Source organism: Bos taurus, chromosome 15, assembly GCF_002263795.3.
Source record: "Bos taurus isolate L1 Dominette 01449 registration number 42190680 breed Hereford chromosome 15, ARS-UCD2.0, whole genome shotgun sequence".
In the NCBI taxonomy this organism is placed as follows: Eukaryota; Metazoa; Chordata; class Mammalia; order Artiodactyla; family Bovidae; genus Bos; species Bos taurus.
Window position 1 is genome coordinate 33709670 of NC_037342.1, and position 23843 is coordinate 33733512.

Here is a 23843-nt window from a genome sequence, read left to right on the forward strand (position 1 = left end):
CCTTTTTAAATCAATCCTTATATTCACCTGGCTATAAAACCAAGTAACTTTTTTTTCCTTTAGTTTAAATGAAACCACTTGGGTGAAAGTTAGACAAAGAATGTCATTCTTGGATTTTTATTAGAGGAACATGGGCACTTATTCTTTCAGAACTGAGAGTATCAGGTCTAGGACTGATTATGAAATTGTTGGAATAAACATGCTCAGGTTAAGGTGACCTTGCTCTGGAGAGAACAGACTGAGTCTTGGGATGGTGCACTAGGAGAAGAGAATGACAAGCATATCAAAATAACAAGGTGATGTAGGCAGCTCTGTAAGCAAGTTCAATTCCAACTGTGATTTTGAATTTTATTTTCAGTGAAAACCTTAGCTTCCCTCTGCATAAACCACCTTATAAAATTAGTAGCATAGACATCGGAGAGGAAAGGACAACTTTATCCTTTTTAGTAGGGAAAGAAGTAAAGTTCTGAAAAAGAAGGAAAGTCTAAAATCAGCTTCCGTAGGATGTAGTTTGTTTTTTTAACCACAAAACTTTCAACAAAGAGTTTTAAAAATAAGTCAATAGAGGGGAAGGGTGGAGAGAGGAATAGTTAGCGGGTTTGGGATGGGCATGTACACCTTGTTAAATTTAATATAGTTAATCAACAAGACCTACTGTATAGCACAGGGAAATCTGCTCAATAGTCTGAAACAGCGTAATTGGGAAAATAATTTGAAAAAGAATAGATACATGTGTATGGATAACTGAATCACTTCATTGTACACCTGAATCTAACACATTATTGTTAATCAACTGTACTCCAATATAATATAAAAGTTTAAGAATCTATAAATAAATAAAACACTTGTGTAAAAAAATACAACAAAATAAAAGCCAGCCTATGATGTTGGGGGAAAAAAAAGTCAATGGGTAAAGGCTGTTAATTAAATCTCTGGACTGGGAAGATCCCTTGGAGTAAGAAATGGCAACCCACTTCATGGACAGAGGATTCTGGTGGGCTTCAGTCCAATGGGGTCACAAAGAGTTAGATACAACTGAGAACGCACAAACATGCCCAAAGGCTACTGAAGAACAGTTATGCCAGAAAACCTAGGCTGAGCCAAGGTGCAGTGGTCGAGTGCAGCCAAGGCAGAAAGGATGGTAACAGAAGATTACCTAGTCCTCATTCTCTAATGAATGTCATGCCAGGAGGTCATCAGGAGCAGAGTGTGACAAATCTGTTTATGCTGCCAGTTCAGTTCAGTCGCTCAGTTGTGTCTGACTCTTTGCAACCCCATGGACTGCAGCATGCCAGGACTCCCTGTGCATCACCAGCTCCCGGAGCTTACTCAAACTCATGTGCATTGAGTCAGTGATGCTATCCAACCATCTCATCCTCTGTCATCGCCTTCTCCTCCTGCCCTCACTCTTTCCCAGCATCAGAGTCTTTTCAGAAAAGTCAGTTCTTCACATTAGGTGACCAAAGTATTGGAGTTTCAGCTTCAGCATCAGTCCTTCCAATGAATATTTAGGACTGATTTCCTTTAGGATGGACTGGTTGGATCTCCTTGCTGTCCAAGGGACTCTTAAGAGTCTTCCAGGTGTGGTTCTGGCCCACTAGACTATGCGATCCGGAGAAGGCAATGGCACCCCACTCCAGTACTCTTGCCTGGAAAATCCCATGGATGGAGGAGCCTGGTAGGCTGCAGTCCATGGGGTTGCTAAGAGTCGGACACGACTGAGCAACTTCACTTTCACTTTTCACGTTCATGCAATGGAGAAGGAAATGGCAGCCCACTCCAGTGTTCTTGCCTGGAGAATCCCAGGGATGGGGGAGCCTGATGGGCTGCCATCTATGGGGTCGAACAGAGTCGGACAGGACTGAAGTGACTTAGCAGCAGCACCAGCAGACTATGCAATCAAGCTACTGCATCCTTGTCCCTCTCATAGGAAAGACGCCACTAGTGTAGATACTCTTCTTGGGCAAATGATAGATTCTTGTAGTTCTTGCTCACCCCCAAACAGAATTAGGGTTAGGGTTAGGTTTATACTGCTAGAAGCTTATAAAAACCAACGGGCCATCCTGGTGACCCTTCCAAACCTCAGCACTGCAGACCCAGGGCCAGCTCCTTATTTCCCAACTGTAGAATCAGTATCAGTTCTTTTGCTCATCCAAGTATACGTTTTAACCGTTTCCATTCACCTCCTCTTTGTTTCTCTGTATTCTATGTTGTTTATCACTTTGCACAATCGTAGAGTTCAGAAGTCATGACCATGCAAAGTTTAAGCACCAGCAGGTGGTGATGGTTTCAGAGGAGGAAGAGGAGCAGACTTCTCAGGACAGGTATGGTTCTGGCCCACTAGGCTAGGCGATCAAGCTACTGCATCCTTGCCCCCTCATAGGAAAGATGCTACTAGTGTAGATTCCCTCCTTGGAAAAATGATAGATTCTTGTAGCTGTTGCTTGCCCCCAAACAGAATCTCTTATCCCCACAACCCAGTACCCTTTCTTGTTATAGTATTGTATCTAGAGTTTTCCAACTGTAAACCAGATCAAAAAGCAATTCTAGAACTTTCTTACACAGTGAGGAAAATGCAGGACTAAGGCAAGGTCGGGGGAGGACAAGGGAAAAGGAGGCAGGACTCCAGTCAGACACACACTCACCACTTTTTGGTTCCCTTCACGATCGGTGAGCAGCCATTCGATATCCAGGGTGTCTTTTTCTGGGAGCCCCAGTTGATGGTGACAGGGCAGAGTGACCTTCTCCTCTGCCACTTTCTTGATCTCAGTGTGAGTCCCCAAGGTTCCAACGTAGTAGGAGACTGGAAGAGGAAAACCTCCAATGAGTTGTGCAGAAACCGGACGACAGGGTGCAGGAAACAAATACTACAACTAATCATTACTGGACGTTTCTGTGGGCAAGAAGCACGTCAAGGTGTTGGAGGAACCCTGGTCCAGAAGTACTGGAAGTCCCTGGTCTCACACTGGCTCCTCCATTAACTGAATTCATCATATCTTCCATACCCCCCCAAATTACACTCCTGGTAATGCCCACCTTTCCTACCCACCAGGGTTTTTAGAAACAATGAAATCACTCAAGTTAAAAACAGCTTTGTTTTTTGACCTTTCTCTCCCCTGCTAACAAAGGCTTCTGAAAGAACGGAAACTAGCAAGAAGGACAGGGCTAGCCTCCTCCCAGCACAGGCTCCAGATACGGTTCACTCCTCAGAGCCTTGAAGTCTGGCCGCCCTCACAAAACTCTCAGGGAGTGCAGCCGTTCCTCCAGGAGCAAGCGGGCTCTTGGGCAGCCCCTGCTCCCTTAAGGGACACACAGTCTCCTACTCCCCCAGCTTCCATCTTCATTCTCCATAGTTTCATATCATATGGCTGCAAAATAGGAAGCAGCACTTTTAACCCAAAGCAAAATCCAAGTGACCACATTTGGATCCTGTCCCTTCATCCGTCCAATATTCCTTTGGCCAATAGGAATTCAGTTCTACTTTCTTTAACTTTCATCTTTTCCCAGAAATGGTATTGTGTCAGCAACGAATTTTTTTTGTTTTTTGGCTGGGTAGCTTGTAGGGTCTCAGTTCCCTGACCAGGAATGGAAGGAACCAAGGCCCCCAGCAGTGGAAGTGTGGAGTCCAAACTGCTAGATCACCAGGAATTCCATCAACTTGCCCAGTATCACACAGCTAGGAAGTGTCAGCGCAAGGCTCTACCCAGATCTGTCCCCTGAGAAGCTCACTCTAACAGCCATGCTAAACTACTTATTCCCTTGCTTTTATGTGGCTTCCTGAGTGTCTGGTTCTCCCAGTTGCCTCTAAGCACCTTGAGATTAAGTTCCATTACCACTGCATGCCCAGAGCACTCAGTCAGGGTCTCACATGCTGCAGATGCTCAATAATATGTATTGGATGGATTTGAATCTAACCCATGCACTGAGTTTACTAATGAGAAAACTGAGGTCTGGGGATAAAGGGGTTGGCCCAAGGTCCTACAACTCATTTAGTGGCAGAACTAACCCATATAAAACCCATCCTCCTTCAGTTCCCATAAAGCTGAGCCGGTTTTCCCTGTACTAAGCTAATACTGGTTTGCCCTGTACTCAGTTAATACCGGTTTGCCCTGTACTAAGCTAAGTTTCTACGGAGGAGCTCTGGCTTCCATCTCTGATCACTTCCCACTGGACAGGACAGTGTTCAGATGAAGCACCCCTGGCAAAGCTAGAGAACCCAGCACCAATTCGGTGCATACAGTAGGCACTCAATATATATTGAATAATTAAATGCAAAGAATCAGCTAGGAGAGTTGCCGATTTGAGCCACTAGAGGGAATCAGAGGCTCAGATTTGGTTGATGTCCTCAAAGGAAAGGAACACAGTAGTGGGTGGTGTGCTTTGCCAGAGCACCAAGTTCTATTTATACCACACCCAGAATTAACACAGCAGTGCAGGGCCAGGCCACTCCGTGAATCACAGATGGTTTTACCAAGGCAAGGAGCCTCAGGATCAGGGTGCATGCACCTCTAGTCTTCCCTGAACCTCAGGTCCCTAGAATCCCTGCAGAATTCTCAGGTACTTCTGTGCTTTTAAACTCAAACTCCTGAAGTCTACATGCAAAGTGCCTGGGCTCTCCTTACAACCTCCAGGCTTGGCAATGCTCATGGGGGCTGCTGAATATGTGTCTGCTGCTTGGCAGGTGAGCAAGAAGGGCAATTTAACCCCCAGGGGCCAGCCTTGGGTTCCCTAGGCACTGAAGGGTTCACTTTCATTGAGAAAGACCTTGCTGCTGCTGCTGCTGCTTAATCATTCACTCATGTCCAACTCTTTGCAGCTCATGGACTATAGCCTGCCAGGCTCCTCTGTCCATGGGATTTCCCAGGCAAGAATTCTGGAGTGGGTTGCCATTTCCTTCTCCAGGAGATCTTCCTAACCTAGGGATCAAACTCGAGTCGCCTGCTTGGCAGGCAGATTCTTTACCACTGAGTCACCTGGGAAGCTGGAGAAAGACTTGTTCAGTGACTAAGTTGTGTCTGACTCTTTGTGACCCCGTGGACTGCAGCATGCCAGGCTTCTCTGTTCTTCCCCATCTCCCAGAGTTTGCTCAAACTCATGTCCATTGGGTCAGTGATGCCATCCAACCATCTCATCCTCTGTTGTCCCCATCTCTTCCTGCCCTCAATCTTTCCCAGCATCAGGGTCTTTTCCAATGAGTTGGCTCTTTGCATCAAGTGGCCAAAGTATTGGAGCTTCAGTTTCAGCATCAGTCTTTCCAATGAGTATTCAGGGTTGATTTCTTTTAGGACTGCCTGATTCTATCTCCTTGTAGTTGAAGGGACTCTCAAGAGTCTTCTCCAGCACCACAATTCAAAAGCATCAATTCTTTGGGGCTCAGCATTCTTTATGGTCCAACTCTCACATCTGTACATGACTGCTAGAAAAACCATAGCTTTGACTCTACAGACATTTGTCAGTAAAGCAATGTCTCTGCTTTTTAATATGCTGTCTACATTTCTCATAAAATATTCATAGTTGAAGTCTTTCTAAAAAAGAATTGGCGTTGTTTTAGTGGTCAAATAGACACCTTGGATGACCCTTTCATGGAGGCTCACTTAGTCCAAATAAGTGAGACCTATAATTTTTGTGCACTGACTTTCCCTCACATATTGAGGCCCAATTTTCGGATCAGACTGTCAGTTCGAGCAGATGTGGCAGGATCAAGAATCCTGGCTGAGTTTTTTAAGATGGTTCCTTCCCCTAAGGCCACTGGTAACCTAGCTTGCTTTTATGGAGGCAGAAAGACAAATGGCCCAGAGTAACTTTTTCAAAAAATATATTTATTTCTATTTATTTATGTATTTTAATGGGCTTCCCAGGTGGTGCAGTGGTAAACAATCCACCTGCCAAATGCAGGAGATGCAAGAAACATGGGTTAAGAACCCTGCATTGGGAAAATTCCTTGGAGGAGGAAAAGGCAACTCACCCCAGTATTCTTGCCTGGAGAATGCCATGGACAGGAGCCTGGTGGGCTACAGTACTGCTGCTGCTGCTGCTAAGTCACTTCAGTCGTGTCCGACTCTGTGCGACCCCATAGACGGCAGCCCAACAGGCTCCCCTGTCCCTGGGATTCTCCAGGCAAGAACACTGGAGTGGGTTGCCATTTCCTTCTCCAATGCATGAAAGTGAAAAGTGAAAGGGAAGTTGCTCAGTTGCGTCCGACCCTCAGCGACCCCATGGACTGCAGCCTTCCAGGCTCCTCCATCCATGGGATTTTCCAGGCAAGAGTACTGGAGTGGGGTGCCGTTGCCTTCTCCGGGGCTACAGTACAAGCAGTCACAAAGAGCTGGACATGACTGAGCACAGCACACAATTTATTTGGCTGTGTTGGGTTTTAGTTGTGGCCTTCGAACTCTTAGTTGTGGCGCGTGGGATCTGGTTTCCTGATCAGGGATCAAACCAAGGTCCCCTGCACTGGAAGGGCAGAGTCTTAGCCACGATTCCACCAAAGAAGTCTGCCCAGGGTAACTTTTAATAGAAACTAGGATCTGCATATAACATATCTTATTTCTCTCTTATTTCCCTAGCAGAGAATTTTCTCCTTCTCAAATATTTACTGAATGCCTATGAGGCACAAGTTGCCCAGGGTCTGCTATTCCCTCCAAAGAATGGATCCTCTAGTGCTGCCATCATTAACTCTGACACCCCACGTTCCCCCAGGGCCCCTAGGAGAGGCCATCGTGCTTTCTGGGTCCTGTTTTAGAACTGAGTTGTTGATTATCAGGCTGTGTAGACATACTGTTTACAAGTAACATAGACAGCCATAGCAGTTACTGTCTGAAGTCACGTGCAGGAGCTGCGCCATTGCCACTATTTAATGTGCAGTGGGGCACCCATGAAGGGCGATGGAGGGGTGCAAGCACCCGCCTTCTACTCAGTGGTTTCTCTCTTTTCAATGGACCTGTTCAATTTCCTAATTGGGAGGAAAGTTTCCTTGTGTTTTGCTTTACAGAGAATACTCGAGAAGGCCTCAGGAAAACCAAAATCATCATGTCATTCAGAAAAATAAAAAGGATTTGGAAATTTTGTTTTTTAAAATAATGTATTTTTGGCTGTGCTGGGTCTTCACTGCTTCGCTCAGACTTTCTCTAGTTGTGGAGAGAAATGGCGGCTACTCTCTGGTTGTGATCCGCGGGCTTCTCATTGCTCTGGCTTCTCTTGTTTCACAGCACGGACTCAGTCTCTGTGTGGACTTCAGTAGTTGTGGCTCATGGGCTTAGCTCATCCTTGGTATCTGGAATCTTCCCTTCATTGGCAGGAGGATTCTTATCCACTGTGCCACCAGGGAAGTCCAGATTTTGGAAATTTTAAACTTCTCTTATAGATCAAGAAATCAAGACTTGGAGAAAAGTGACTCACCCAAAGGCTTTCCAATTTCTAGACTAATATATATGTAAAATTGCGGGGAGCGAGCTCCGCCTCTGGCAAAGGTCATGAGGAAGGAGGCTTGGCATACGCAAAGGCGGGATCAAGCCTCAGGAGTCTCCCTGGAAATTCTCGAGCAATCTACCCCCAAAACCAGAGTCTGCCTACTTTCTGCTTTGTGCTTTCACCTACACCTCTGACTTTACGGGGGGCTGTCCCCCACTACCTCTCTGAAAAAAGAGTTAGCTTATAGCTCCAGTTAATAATTCCTGGGTGTGACAGTGTTTCAACCTACAAACTCCCTTGGAAGTCCTCTAGCCTGCCTGAATAGGTTTTTCCGGCCACATGTGATTGCTCAGAGCCTCCAAACTGTGAGAGCCATGAGATGTTCTAAACTGTCTAAATACAGATTCCTTTGAGCAGTCTAAAGATTGATTAGAAATTGTATTGGTGAAGGGATTTTCACTTGTTGGGCCAATGTTTGCTGCTAAGTCTCCATATCCCTTACCTGCTGTGTCCCTGGCAGTGTATTGATTAATATAATTGGTGTAAATAGTAGCTTTAATGTTTGTAACCTGGGACCCTTGAGTTAATTCTTTTTCTTGTTATAGCCCACCACACCTTTGCTCTGTAGGAATGCAACTTTATCTAATGCTTTTTGGAGGCTGGCGCCTGACTTGAGAATAATCACCTTTAGAGAAAAAGGCCTCCGGGCCAGAAGATGATGCAAATCACCTAAACTTTTGCATATGATAAGTTTGCAGGAAGAAAGCCTGGCTTACTGCAGGACTCTACCCCTTCCCCCATTATCCTCTATGCATAACTTAAGGTATAAAAACTACTTTGGAAAATAAAGTGCAGGCCTTGTTCACCGAAACTTGGTCTCACCATGTCGTTCTTTCTCTTACCTTCTGGCTGAATTATTCAGCCTCTTTTCTCCACTGAATTTCCTCACTGAGCTATCCTTATTTCAGCCTCTTTTCTCCACTGAATTTCTTCACTGAGCTATCCTCATTCTATTACTCTTTATATCCTTAATTAACGTTTAATTAAGCAGTTGTTTCCTGATCCTCGCCGACGCCGTCCCCGCTTCGAATACCCTGGATCAGCCGGGGCTGTAGGTGTAGGGGTGTGTGTGTGTGTGTGTGTGCGCGCGCGCAGGAATGTATTTTCCAGACTGTTTCTGGAACACTGTATGTAGTTCAAGATTTAATAGAAAGACCATGAGTTTGGAATCAGATAGATGTAGTGTGGACTTAATTTGCTCTAAGACCAATTAATTCCCTGACTTCTCTGAGTCTTTTCTCTGAATGAGTATAAAAACATCAATCATGAAAGATGATTATAAGGATTATTAAGATGTATATAAAGAGGAGAGTGAAAAAGTTGGCTTAAAGCTCAACATTCAGAAAACTAAGATCATGGCATCTGGTCCCATCATTTCATGGGAAATAGATGCAGAAACAGTGGAAACAGGGGCTGACTTTATTTTGGGGGGCTCCAAAATCACTACAGATTGTGATTGCAACCATGAAATTAAAAGATGCTTACTCCTTGGAAGACAAGTTATGACCAACCTAGATAGCATATTCAAAAACAGAGACATTACTTTGCCAACAAAGGTCCGGCTAGTCAAGGCTATGGTTTTTCCTGTGGTCATGTATGGATGTGAGAGTTGGACTGTGAAGAAAGCTGAGCGCCAAAGAATTGATGCTTTTGAACCGTGGTGTTGGAGAAGGCTCTTGAGAGTCCCTTGGACTGCAAGGAGATCCAACCAGTCCATTCTAAAGGAGATTGGTCCTGGGTGTTCATTGGAAGGACTGATGCTAAAGCTGAAACTCCAATACTTTGGCCACCTCATGTGAAGAGTTGACTCATTGGAAAAGACTCTGATGCTGGGAGGGATTGGAAGCAGGAGGAGAAGGGGACGACAGAGGATTAGATGGCTGGATGGCATCACCAACTCAATGGATGTAAGTTTGAGTGAACTCCGGGGGTTGGTGATGGACAGGGAGGCCTGGTGTGCTGCGATTCACGGGGTCGCAAAGAGTCGGACACGACTGAGCGACTGAACTGAACTGAACTGAAAGTGTCTGACACTGGCACAGGATATACAGTACATACTCAACAAATGGTCATTATTAATAGTTGTACACACCATACGAAAAGGAAAACGAGAAAAACATGCTAAGGAGGTAAAGCAGAATTGTGAGGAGTTTGAAAGTCATTTTGCTAGATGACTTAACGCTTGGCCATATCTGTTCACTCTCTCTCCATACATATGTATGTATATGTACAGATGGGCTTCCCAGGTGGTGCTAGTGGTAAAGAACCCGGCTGCCAATGCAGGGGATGCTGGAGACAAGGGTTTGATCCCTGAGTCGGGAAGATCCCCTGGAGAAGGAAATGGCAACCCACTCCAGTATTTTTGCCTGGAGAATCCCATGGACAGAGGAGCCTGGTGGTTTGCAGTCCATAGGATCTCAAAGAGTAGGACATGACTGAAGCAACTTAGCATGCATGCACACTAGTCTTTATTTTTTTGGTGGAGGGGAGAGGGGTGCTTCCCTGTTGGTTCAGATGGTGAAGAATCTGCCTGCAATGCAGGAGACCCGGAATCGATATATATATATTCAGTTATATTTTGTCACATATTTTTGCTGCTATATTTCAACATCATGATCACACCCAGGAAAAGTAACCACATTGCGTGATTACTGGAAAATCAATCATTTCTGACCAGAGTGGTTAAGGAAGACTCTGAGGAGTAAGTGAGACTAAGCTAGTTCTAGAGACAGACAGGTTTTTCCTGCAGACACGAGGGAAGGCGGAGAGCGCCCCGACTGGGGAGCAGCTGCAGTGGAGGCAGAGGCAGCCCCTCCCCCACCCCATCAGCCCCTCAGGCGCCCTGGCTGTAAACCAGGGGAGTTTTCTATTTTGCCTTCCCATACAAGCCTGACCCCAGAATCTCTCCAGCCAACAGCCTTTATGAGGTCTTTGGAAAAGGAAAGCCAAATTCACTCTGAGCTGCTAAATGATTCATTTCGCTGTCTTCTCAGAGACAAACGTATATTTGATATTTAGAAAAAGACTGGAGCTGAAGGAACACAGCTGTGGTTATCAGTGGAATTTCAGGCATCTGGGAATCAGTGTGGTGCCTGTTATCTTTTCCCCCAAGGAGGTGAATATTTGTTCCTGAAATCCTAAAATGAATGGTGTAGGTGCAAGGACCGAGGTGGAAGCCTTGGCTTCAGTGGTGGCGGCGGTGGTGGGTCAGGGGAGGCAGGGGGTGTATAGAGCTTCCTCCTGATTTCCAATCTGAGGATTGGTTTTAGAGGAGGTGAAGGAAGGGCAAAGCAGGGAGAAAGATGGAATAAAGGAGGAGGAGGGGGGAGAGTGGGACAGAGGAGGGGGGGAGGAGGAGGAGGGGAGAGGGGAGGGAGTCAGATTAGACAAAGAGGAGAAGAGAGGGGGAAAAGGGAGAGATGCTGATAGAAGATAGTTGAACAAGTTTCCAGACTAAACACAGGCTGATTAAAAACTATCAACTCACCTCCCTTCCCCTCTGTGAAAAACTGTCTCAATATGTACTTCATGTGTATTTATCCACATTAAAAAATCATAAGGCGCTTTTCACCTAACAGGTAGAAAAGAGACACAAAAGACGATAACAGTTTCTCCTCCCTCCTCAAACCATTTGAAAGCTAATGATTAATAATACTTTACATTTATTTAGCAATTAACACTTAAGTCAGCCTGTCCAACTGCATTTTTTCATGTGAGCCCTAGGAGCACATGAAAGCTCATGTTATCACCTCTGTTTCAGAGAAGAGAAACTGGAAGACCACACAGCTGAGGCCACATGGCTGATGGGTAGCCCTTCAGCGACATGGGCCTACCTCCAATGTTTTCTAATCTCTTTTCTGAATCAAAGCTTCTACCTTGAAATTGAGTGGTTGGAAACACAGAGATCATGTTTATTAAATGTGGATGGCACAGAGCAGGTAGCAGAACTAAATCTGAGTAGACACATTAAGATATACAATTATCTGGGACTTCCCTGGTGGTCCAGTGGCTAAGACTCTGTGCTCCCAATGCAGGGGACCCGAGTTCAAAATCTGGTTAGGGAACTAGGTCCCACATGCCACACCTAGGAGCTCACATGCCACAGCCAGACATCCTGCAAATTAAGATAGAAGATTGTGCTGCAACCAAGACCTGGCACAGCCAAATAAATAAATATATTTTTAAAAGATATAATTATCTTGCTAGCTGAGATTCTGAGGCAAAAGCAAGATGAAATTTAATAGCAACAATTGTTAAAAGTTATAGCCAGGCAAAAGTACAGGGTTGGGAAAGATCTGGAGGACCTGGCGGGTTACAAGATTTATACTGACCAGTAGTATGATACAATTGCTGAAAAATCCCAATGAGCTTGGGCTGCGTTAAAAGAGGTTTAATGTCCTAAGGCATAACCACTTCATTGTTTTCTATCCTAGACAAAGGAGCACATCCAGACATCTGTGTTCAGTTCTAGAAGCTGCACATGGGAGCGATGCTCACAACAAAGCTGGCATCCAGGGTTGTAACTGGGAGATGGTGGGTTCTAAAAACACGTCATATGAGGAATAGTCGACAATTATCGGTGAAAAGTGGGCAGGATGGAACTTATTGAGTGTTGTTCCAGAGAGCAGAATTAGGTCCAGATGGTGATTCAACCATAAAAGGATAAACTGGGATATTTCCAACACCTCTTTCCAGTTCTGAAATGATATGATTCTCTTACAAAGGATTTATTCCATTTTGGTTTTATATATATATATATATATATATATCTTTTGTTGTTGTTTGTTTTTTAAATTGTAGTGGGCTTCCCAAGTGGCTCAGTGGTAAAGAATCTGCCTGCCAAGCAGGAGGGTTTGATCCCTGGGTTGGGAAGATCCCCTGGAGAAGAAAATGGCAACCGACTCCAGTATTCTTGCTTGTGAAATCCCATGGACAGAGAAGCCTGGCAGGCTTCTCCATGGGGTCGCAAAGAGTCAGACACGACTGAGTGACTAAACCACCGCCACCACCAGAGTTGAATTACAATGTTGTGTTCATCACTGCTACACAGGAAAATGACTCAGTTATACACACATACATTTTTTTTCATACTCTTTTCCATTATGGTTTATCACAGGATATTGAGTATAGTTCCCTGTGCTGTACACTAGGACCATATTGTTTATCCATACTTTGGCTTAATATGCTGATAGACATTCTAACAGTTAATCCCTGCCTGACCGAAGAACAAGCTGTTATCATTTAATGCATTTTCCATTCTTGGAGTCACTTGAGTGGGGGTGTATCAGGAGCTATGAAAGGAATTCTTCTATGTGGATGTTAAACCCAATATTTCATGTTTCTCCTAACATTCTATGAATATTTATCCAGTACTTGGTATAGTCAAGACACGGTCCTAATATACAAATTGTAAGAACAGAGGTATACTATTCGCTGTCAGTATATTTTGTCATCATCAATCAGCCCTTACACAATGCATACAAATAGTCTAATTTTTTTCCACTGTATATTATTTTTAAAGATCATTGAAGGGCTATTTGATAGAACTAAAAGAACTGGCCCCATGCAACTAGTTGTGGCTATTTTAATCCACAAGGGGGCAGAATTTACTTAGGATTAGCCATGCCTCATATTAGTAAAATGGATTATTAACACTGATAAAGAATTACAGATTACCTTGGGTTTAAGTACTTGGCTGCCATTTGTGGTTATATGCTAACTTTCAAACTGTACGCATTTAGTTTCCAGGGGTCATGGGAAAAAAATCCATTAAATAAATAGAAACACTTTTTAAAATAACTTAAGGTCACTGGTTTAACTGTTTTCAGCTGAAATGGATGTTTATTTTGTCTGAGACCAAAAAAACTTATATTCATCGCAGAATTTCTTATGAAACAAGTTGATTACTCAGGTGTTGTGAACTGAGTAGATAAAGAAAGGTAGGGACTTCCCTGGTAGTCCAGTGGTTAAGCCTCCGAGCTTCCAATGCAGGATGCCCAGGTTCCATCCCTGGTCAGGGAACTAGATTCCACATGCTGCAACTGAGTGTTCACATGGTACTAAAGATCCTGCCTGCTGCAATAAAGATCAAAGATTCCAAGTGCTGCAACTAAGACCTGGTACAGCAAATAAATAAATAGATGGCATCACCAACTCAATGCACATGAGTTTGCGCAAACTCAGGGAGATAGTAGATGACAGGGAAGCCTGGCGTGCTGCAGTCCATGGGGTTGCAAAGAGTTGGATGTGATTGAGTGACCAAAAAACAACAAAAAAAGAAAGGCAAAGAGTGAAGGAATAAATGTCCATTCGAGGTATTTTAGAGGGGAGGAATTAGCAGAAGAACCCTTAGGGTCCTTTTAATCTTGACGTTTAGCTTTTGTTCTAGGCCAGTAATTTACTGAATTACAAAACCCTGGGATGGACTGGTTCTCTGCAATGTAGAATCTCAAACTTGAGAAGGCCCAGAGGGTCATTTTGATTATTATCTTACCTTCAGGTAAATTTCATATTTAAAACTAATCTGCATATCAAATTGTTCATAGTCTCTTATTATCACTAAATCTGAAACCACAGCAAAACTGTTACACGATCTTGACAGGTGTGTTAGTGTGTGTATGCCTAGTTGTGTCCGACTCTTTGCGACCCCATGGAGTGTAGCTCACCAGGCTCCTCTCTCCAATAGATTTCCCAGGCAAGAATCCTGCACTGGGTTGCCAATTCCTTTTCCAGGGCATCTTCCCAACCCAGGGATCAAACCTTCGTCTCCTGCATTGGCAGGTGGATTCTTTACCACTAGCGCCACCTGGGAAGCCCACTGTAGTTTTAAAATGTATTGAGTGACAAATTTGTACTATAATTTTGTTGGTTTCATGGCTCTTCTGTCTGTCCCTAGAGAGGGTGGTGGAGGGTGAAACAGATGAAGTTCAGGACGGTCATCTTCTCTTTGTCATTAGCTTTGATGGGAAGGTGGAGGATGAAGGATAAAGTCAAAGGCTGAACTGAGGCTTTAACTTATTAGTGGATTTTAATTATCAACATAATCTCAAAATGCCATGAACCCCTAAAAATTGATTGCTGCTCTCTCAATAGCCAGTCTGTATCTATTTTTAATTTCCCCTCTCTGGTTGAATCTCTGCTGAAGGTGATAAAAGATTTAGGTTTAGAAAGAGACTTAGCTTTTGGAATGAGATAGAAGCTATAAATAGGCATGTCAATGAAATAGGTTAGTTCTTGGAGTGTCAGCATCAAAGGCATACATTCTCATCTGATCTGCATACAGACATGGGCAGGCTTGTAGGGGTCTCTAGACAGGTTCGTGTATTTGTATGTTCCTGCATATGTGAACACAAATACACGTGTGGAACATGTACAAGCAAGCATACTACTGAGAACAGAATTCTGAGGAATAACTGGGGTCTGTCCGAGTCCAGAGTGATCCCTTTAGACTGGGTTTGTAGCCTTCCCCTGACCTGGATAAACCATTACTCTCAGATAGCCAGGCCCCAGGTGCAGGACAGTGGTAGAACTCACATGCTGGTATGTGATATTAGTGACCAGCGTGTGAGACCTCACCAGGACTGAGGGTCCACAGTGATGGTCCGATCTGCCAAACACTGAGGTCAGCTTGGCAACTCATTTCCTAAGCAGTCAGACTGCCGTTCCCAGTCTTCGGAATGTCATTACCTATCAATCAGAGCTGCTCAAAGTCCAGCCTATTCTTCAGGCCCAAGTTCAATATTCAATATTTCCTTTCCTTCTTTTTTTTTTTTTCAATGTTCTTGTTTTTGGCCATGCCCCATGCAGGATCTTAGTTACCTGACCAAGAATTGAACCTGTATCTGTGCCCCCTGCATTGGGAATGCAGAGTCTCAACCACTGGACCACCATATGAAGCCATCCCTGATCACCTTGGTGATCTTCCTCTTTTAAATTCCTGGAGCACATTCTGACCCTCACCTTCATGTTGATCACACATTGCCTTGAGATAGATTTGTTGGGTGCTTGTATTGTTTCTCTATTATTGGGGTGTCTGCATAGACAAAAAGACAATGTCATTCATTTTTGTAGCCTGACATCACTTAGGGTGGGAACAGGAGGGCAGCTCATATTCGTCCAACAACTATCCACTCCTGGTTACCACTGTCATCTTAAAAAATACTCACAACCTAAAAGCTGAGTGCATGCATGCTCAGAGCCACCTGAGAAGCCCTTGAAAACTGAGTTATGTTTTAATCTGTGGGAATTTTAGGACTTCAAGCCCTGAAGACAGCATCACAAGTAACCCTGAGAGAACTGCTCTGAGGAGGCAACAGGAGGAGCCAGGGTATACAGAAGTTTTCCTGCAAAGGGCAGGTAGTCTGAACATCAAAAGATTATTGTTAATTAAAGGAAGCCAGTATCCCAAGTTAAGGAATTTGGTGCTTTTCTGTGTATAGGAAGATGCAAGAGTCTGGGCGCACTGAAATCATTCCTTTCATACGCATCTCAGCTTTCCTAGGCCAGTATCTCCTATTTTTCACATCCTGAGCTCCCTTAGGGCTCACCCTGGGGCGAGGCCACAGCCTACTGGCTGTTAGATTGCAGATATTATTCTCCTTCTTGAGTGCCCTAAGGGCTTACCGGCTCACACTGGAGGGCGGGAATCCCTGATGACTGTGACATCCTTGTTTATTGATGTGGCAGGAAATATTTCATTTCTCACCCGCCTCTGTGTGCCAACTCTTCTGTTAATGTTGTTGTTAGTTTGTGACACCCAGAATCTGAACCATCCTGGATAAGGTGTTAGTTTAAGGAAATGCTACAGACATCAGTTGGAGAAGGAAATGGCAACCCACTCCAGTATTCTTGCCTGGGAAATTCCATGGACAGAGAAGCCTGGAGGGCTACAGTCTACGCAGTAGCAAAGAGTCAGACACGACTGAGCGAATAAGCACAAGAATACTATCAATGCTCAGAGTGGTGCCAGAGCTTGCTGCAAATGCTTTTGTATTTGCTTGAAGAGAGACAGCACGGCATAATGAAAAGTGCATAGGTTTGGTCTGAATCAGTCAGTCAGTTCAGTCACTCAGTCATAACCAACTCTTTGTGACCCCATGGACTGCAGCACACCAGGCCTCCCTGCCCATCACCAACTCCCAGAGTTTACTCAAACTCATGTCCATCGAGTCGGTAATGCCATCCAACCATCTCATCCTCTGTCATCCCCTTCTCCTCCTGCCTTCAATCTTTCCCAGCATCAGGGTGTTTTCCAATGAGTCGGTTCTTTACATCACGTGGCCAAAGTATTGAAGTTTCAGCTTCAGCATCAGTCTTTCCAATGAATAGTCAGGACTGATTTCCTTTAGGATGGACTGGTTGGATCTCCTTGCAGTCCAAGGGACTCTCAAGAGTCTTCTCCAACACCACAGTTCAAAAGCATCAATTCTTTGGTGCTTAGCTTTCTTTATAGTTCAACTGTCACATCCATACATGACTACTGGAAAAACCATAGCTTTGACCAGACGGACCTTTGTTGGCAAAGTAATGTCTCTGCTTTTTAGTATGCTGTCTAGGCTTATCATAACTTTTCTTCCAAGGAGCAAGCGTTTTTTAATTTCATGGCTGCAGTCACCATCTGCAGTGATTTTGGAGCCCCCAAAGATAAAGTCTGTCACTGTTTCCATTGTTTCCCCATCTATTTGCCATGAAGTGATGGGACCGGATGCCATGATCTTCGTTTTCCAAATATTGAATTTTAAGCCAACTTGTTCACTCTCCTTTTTCCCTTTATCTTTATCCTTTCTTTTCTTTCCCTCTATCCTTTTCTTTCCTTTTATCCTTTTTCTCCTTTTTCCCTTTGTTTTTCCCTTTATGATAAAGAGGCTCTTTATCTTATGATATACAATAATAAACAATTTGATATTAACAGACCTGTCAAGATCGTGTAACTGATTTTGCTGTGGTTTCAGTAGGCTTCGGGGGTGACTCAACTGGTAAAGAACCTGCCTGCCAATGCAGGATTCACAAGAGACAAAGGGTCCAGCCCACACTCAAGCATAAGGGAATACTAGGAGGCAGGAATTCTCGGGATAATCTTAGAGGCTGCCAACCACATCCTTTAATAATAAAGTTTAAAAATTTATACATTAGCTTCTTCTGCCTCTCCACTCACAATGATAATCACTATCATAGAACTAAAAATACTTTCACAAGTTTTTTTTGCAAACACAGTATCCCTAGGAGTTGGTTATGATATGAATTCTTTATTTTGTTTTATAGAAATGCAATAATTAGCTCAACAGTATGACTTTTATGTTTGCATAGCACTTTTTAGATTTCACAATTCTTTCCCATACATATTTTGAGTTTTATTATGCAGAATAAGTAGTTTAGTATTAGCTTATCTAAAAGTACTCTGCAAATGATAAAATGCTTTATAATATTAACAATAGTAACATTCATTGAGTGCTTACTATATGCTAGTTACTGTATGATAAGGAATATATATATAACATACGTGTGTATATATATATATATATATACATATTATATGTAGTATATTTATATTCCAGTAGTCATGTGAGAGTTGGACCATAAAGAAAGTTGAGTGCCAAAGAACTGATGGTTGCAAATTGTTGTGCTGGAGAAGACTTTTGAGAGTCCCTTCAACTGCAAGAAGATCAAACCAGTCAGTCCTAAAAGAAATCAACCCTGAATATTCATTGGAAGGACTGATGCTTAAGATCCAACATTTTGGCCACCTGATTCGAAGTGCTGAAAAGAAAGTGAAAGTGAAGTCGCTCAGTCATGTCCGACTCTTTGCGACCCCATGGACTGTAGCCCACCAGGCTCCTCCATCCATGGAATTTTCCAGTCAAGAGTACTGGAGTGGGTTGCCATTTCCTTCTCCAGGGGATCTTCCTGACCCAGGGATCGAACCCGGCTCTCCTGCATTGAAGACAGATGCTTTACTGTGTGAGCCACCAGGGAGCTGACTCATTGGAAAAGACCCTGATGCTGGGAAAGATTGAAGGTAAAAGGAGAAGGGAGCAGCAGAAGATGAGATGGTTAGATAGCAGCACCATCAATGGACATGAGTTTGAGCAAACTCTGGGAGATAGTGGACAGGATAGCCTGGTGTGCTGCAGTCCAAGAGTCAGACACGACTTAGTGACTGAACAACAACAAAATATGAATAAATTCATTTAATCACTTAACCCTGTGAAACAGGGTTTGCCTCATCTCAGGTCAGGTAATTTGCTAAGACCTCAGAGCTAATAATGTCAATTCAGTCTGACTTCAGACCGTCTATGCTTTACAAATGATATAAACTATACTCTTCAAATCATTCTGGTAATACATTTTCCTGGAATAGGTCATGGAGAAATTTTTATAGAAGCTGTGCCGTCCTAATGTCAAGGAGGAAAAAAAAAAAATCTTCAGTTAAAATGTGAAAGACAGTAATTCCCCTCAAACACTATTTGTATCTAACATTTAAGGATACAGTCTTTCTTCAAGAGGCTGATGCTATTGACCTATTAACATTTGGATAAATTGTCTTAATACACCCTTAGTAATATGTTCATTCATTCATAGTATTCATTTAACACAGACTTTTTAAAAGGGTTTAAACATAATTAGCATATCAGATAAGTTCTTAAGGACTGCAATAAGCTTTAATATGCTTCCTATATCAAATGTGTGAACAGAACTATAATCAGGCTTAGCTCAAGCTTCACAAGAAACATCTCAGAGCTTCTCTTCTCCCAGAGACAGAGAATGGCAATTAGAAATGTGGCCCTTGCTCTGCATGCTGCTTAATGATGGTATGCAGCCAAATCAGCTAAATCAGACTTCAGTTTATCATGTTAAGGTGGCAGGAAGAGACCCAGCATGGCAATTTGGCTCCCTGCACCCAGGATACATCCCTGCAGAAAATGGCAGGTCTCAGCAAGGGAGGATTTACAATGCCAAAGAATTTCCCCTAATTTTACTTCCTTCCTGTCACTTACCCACACCCAAATGACTCAAATGACTGCTTCATGCTCATTTATCCTTTCATTCAATCATGTATTTATTCCAGTGACCTAATGATGAGTCTTGCCTTTGGCTCGCCAGAGGATTGCCTTCCAGAGAATTTTTGCATGTTCATCATGCAGCAAATAGGTTCTGGTGGACCTCCCTTTCTCCCTGCCTACTTCATGTTTACAAGAAAGACGTAGAGAACTGGAAATCACCCAAGGGCTTTTGGTGGTTCCCAAATCTAATTAATTATTGGCATTACTTAAGTGATTTTTTGGTTCTAAACTTTTTGGAATAATGTGATATAAGCATATGGTAAAGATTCAAAGAGAACAAAATGGTCTACTGAGAAAGGTGTCTCCCCCACACCTGGCCCTCAGTTTCTCTCCAACAGGGAACACTTGCTACCAGTTGCTGTGCACTCAGTATCTCACACCTGACTCCTGGATTGGCTGCTATGAAATATTAGGTTGGATACAGTTTTCACTCAAATTCCAGAAGACATTGCTCCACTGACTTCTAGTTTACAGAGTTACTATTAAGAAGTCTGCTGCTATTTAGTTGCTAAGTCTGATGCCAACTTTAATTTTTATCTTTCATAAATGACCTCTTCCCCCCGCCCCCGGATGTTTTTAGGGTCCTATCTTCATCCCTGGAGTTGGAAAATTTTGCTAAGATGGGTTTGGGGTTGTAGGTCTTCCTCCCCCTTCAACCCCATTCATTTATGGCTAGTAATCTGAAAGCTCATTTCATTTAAATGTCAAGAAATGTTATTAGACTACTTAAATATATAATCATATAATTCCTTCCATTTTCACTTCTTCCTCTTTGTATGCATATATGTTAGATATTGGATTTCCTGGGTTGATCCTCTCATTTTCTTATCTTTTTCTCATATTGTTTGAGTTGCTCAAGAGTTTTTGTGTTTTCGACTGCACAGCATGGTTTCCAGGATCTTAGTTTCTCACCAGGGATGGAATCTGCACCCCCTACAGTGGACCTTAATCCCTGGACCGTCAGGTAACTCCCCTCAGAGTTTTTTGGTTTGTTTTTTTTTTCCCCAAAGGATCTCTTAGATATTGTTAAAATCAGCAATTCAAATACTTTTAGTACACACTCCTTTCTGGTTGATAACCTCAGCCTCTCTGGGCCTCACTTTTTTCATCTATAAAATGGGGGAAATAATTGTACCCCACTCATGGGCATTGGAGAAGGCAATGGCACCCCACTCCATTACTCTTGCCTGGAAAATCCCATGGATGGAGGAGCCTGGTGGGCTACAGTCCATGGGGTCGCTAAGAGTCAGACACGACTGAGTGACTTCACTTTCACTTTTCACTTTCATGCATTGGAGAAGGAAATGGCAACCCACTCCAGTGTTCTTGCCTCGAGAATCCCAGGGACAGGGGAGCCTGGTGGGCTGCTGTCTATGGAGTTGCACAGAGTCGGACACAACTGAAGTGACTTAGCAGCAGTAGCAGCATGGGCATTAAATGAGGATTAAAAGCATGTTATGAGGATTCAGTGCAGTTCAGTTCAGTTCAGTCCCTCAGTCCTGTCCGACTGTTTGCGACCCCATGAATCGCAGCACGCCAGGCCTCCCTGTTCATCACCAACTCCTGGAGTTCACTCAATCACGTTCCCTTTTCCTCCTGCCCCCAATCCCTCCCAGCATCAGATTCTTTTCCAATGAGTCAACTCTTCGCATGAGGTGGCCAAAGTACTGGAGTTTCAGCTTTAGCATCATTCCTTCCAAAGAACACCCAGGGGGCTGATCTCCTTTAGAATGGACTGGTTGGATCTCCTTGAGGATTAAGTTAGTTTAAATACATACCAGGTACAGAGTAAATGTTCAATAAATATTGCTATTATTATCATTCATCTGTTCCTTTTGCCTAACATTCCTCAATTTCTTCCCTTATGTCCCTTAGGATATTGATCATAGGGTTCCTTGCAGAGTCTCTGTTTCTGTTTGTTTTCCGCTTACTTTTCTCAAGTGTGCCATGTTGGAGGGAGAGATACAAAAAAGCTCTTTGGAAGGATCAAGAGTGAGCAGGGCTTTTTGCACCACAGATTTCTCTGCACGCTTTTTCATCCTGGGATTCCCAAATGTCAGTGTTCAGAAGCTTTTTCTCTGTAGCTCTTCTCTTTCTCCGAAGAATTCTCAAGTCACCCATCCATTAGTGGGAGGTGGGTAATGGCTGCCAGTGATCTCTAAGCTGGGGGCTGGAGTTGGGGTGGGGGCCAGGAAAGTCCCATTCAGAATGCAAATCCAACAGCCTCAGACAAGAGGGCTCCAGACCGGGACTTTAGAAAGCCCCGTGTTTCCAGTTTGGCCCTTTGCTCTCTTCTGGGTCTGATGTCTCTAGGTTTGATCCTCCAAACTCTCTTCTCCTGTGGGGTGGGGTGAATTGGGGCGTTTCTGCAGAGGGTGCGGGAGGAGACATGTAGGTCTTTTAAAACAGATTGTCACCTGAGGCCCAGCTTTAAGAACATGCCCCAGTTCATCTTTTTGCTGCACTTGAGGACCTGCTTTCAGGCTCCTGAGCCTTTCCTCTGTGAGCAGCGGGTTTCAGTCCCTGGGACATGGTGAAACAGTTCTCTCCTCATCCGCTTCCCTTCATCCAAACGTTTGTCGACATTTCTCTTTCCCCTCAATTTCCTCCCATGTTCTCTAGTCCTTGGTGGATTTGCAGCCCTTTTATTCCTTCACTTCCATCTTAATGGGATTTCAAAACACCTGTGTTCAACCCAGTACGTGACAGGGGGTGGAGAGCAGGCATTGTCTTCGATGTCCTAAATACTGTCTCTGCTCCCTGTTTGAGAACAATTAACATCTTGAGAGTCCCTTGGACTGCAAGAAGATCCAACCAGTCCATTCTAAAGGACATCAGCCCTGGGTGTTCTTTGGAAGGAATGATGCTAAAGCTGAAACTCCAGTAATTTGGCCACCTCATGCGAAGAGTTGACTCATTGGAAAAGACTCTGATGCTGGGAGGGATTGGGGGTAGGAGGAGAAGGGGACGACAGAGGATGAGATGGCTGGATGGCATAACTGACTCAATGGACGTGAGTTTGAGTGAACTCTGGGAGATGGTGATGGACAGGGAGGCCTGGCGTGCTGCGATTCATGGGGTCGCAAAGAGTCGGACACGACTGAGCGACTGAACTGAACTGAACTGAACAACTTGATAACACGTGTGGCTTTCTATCCTCTCACTTCTCCTGTTCAACAGGTAGTCATCTTTGCAGGGTGAGCTCCACAGCTGTGACACTGCCCCATAGGACAGTCTTTCAGGACCAGAGCTGTATCTTCTTGTCCTCAGGTTGCTCACAGCCCTGCTGGAAAGCATTTCTGCTGCAACCTCCTTTGTTCAGCCGATAGGAAAGGAGAAAGGACGTTCCTGTCTTTTCCATAGGAACTTGCCTGAGAGCAGGGTACCAGAAAGATGTGAAAGCAAGTCTCATCTGGAGTGAGGAAACTGCAATCACTTGGCTAGTTGTGACCTATGGAACCCAGAGAGAAAAAGTGTGTGGGATTTTTTTTTTTTTTTTAATGTCTTGTCTTCTCTCTCCTTCCTTTCCTCCCTCCTTCCTGTTCACCAGAATATTGTATTTCAGCTATGTTGGCTCAGATTGGGGAAAAATGAATCAAGGTTTTCAGAACACACTGAAGCAGTCCAGAAACCCTGGGGACCAAGCCATGCTGCCCAATGTAAATGAATCCCTGTTCTGCCCAGCACCCATTTTCATCCACCCTCACCTCTTTTGCTGCATCTGCAGCTTAGAAACCCTACAAAAGAGCAATGTCTTCCTAGGAAAAATATTTGTTTAAATAAAGCTTTCATTTTCTCTGTGGTCTTTAAAAGCCACTGTGGTTCTTAGTCCCGGAATCAGCTTTTCTGGGCATATTACTGGCCTCCAACTATGATTTGAGGGCATGAACTCTACAGAATTCTAGTAGAGATCTGCAGATTTTTGTCCAGGAGAAATTGGTGGTGAGTCCTGTGAGGAGCTGCGTGGGACATGCAAGCAGATTTCCTTGACTGCTAGCTCCTGGATCAACGAGGGAACCAACAGTGTGAACATGAATTATGTCCCCGCTGCACACTGGGATTCTATGAGAAATATGAGAGGAGGATTAACACAGGATTCCTGATTCCTGTGCTCACAAAGGACCCAATATAGTTGTAAGTGGTGTGACAGAATGAGAATACTATGCTGTGCTGCTGCTGCTGCTAAGTCGCTTCAGTTGTGTCTGACTCTGTGCGACCTCATAGACGGCAGCCCACCAGGCTCCTCCATCCCTGGGATTCTCCAGGCAGGAATACTGGAGTGGGTTGCCATTTCCTTCTCCAACTTAGCATGCA

The 23843-nt window shown here is 43.9% G+C and overlaps 1 protein-coding gene across 2 annotated transcripts in view; it reads right to left on the reverse strand.

Moving 5' to 3' along the window:
- Window positions 1–23843, reverse strand: part of CLMP (CXADR like membrane protein) — a 106603-nt gene that overhangs the window by 20606 nt on the left and 62154 nt on the right. For both annotated transcript variants that reach the window (XM_059874714.1, NM_001098043.1), the window contains 1 exon segment: window positions 2646–2803. In XM_059874714.1, coding sequence (XP_059730697.1) covers window positions 2646–2803 — 158 coding nt within the window.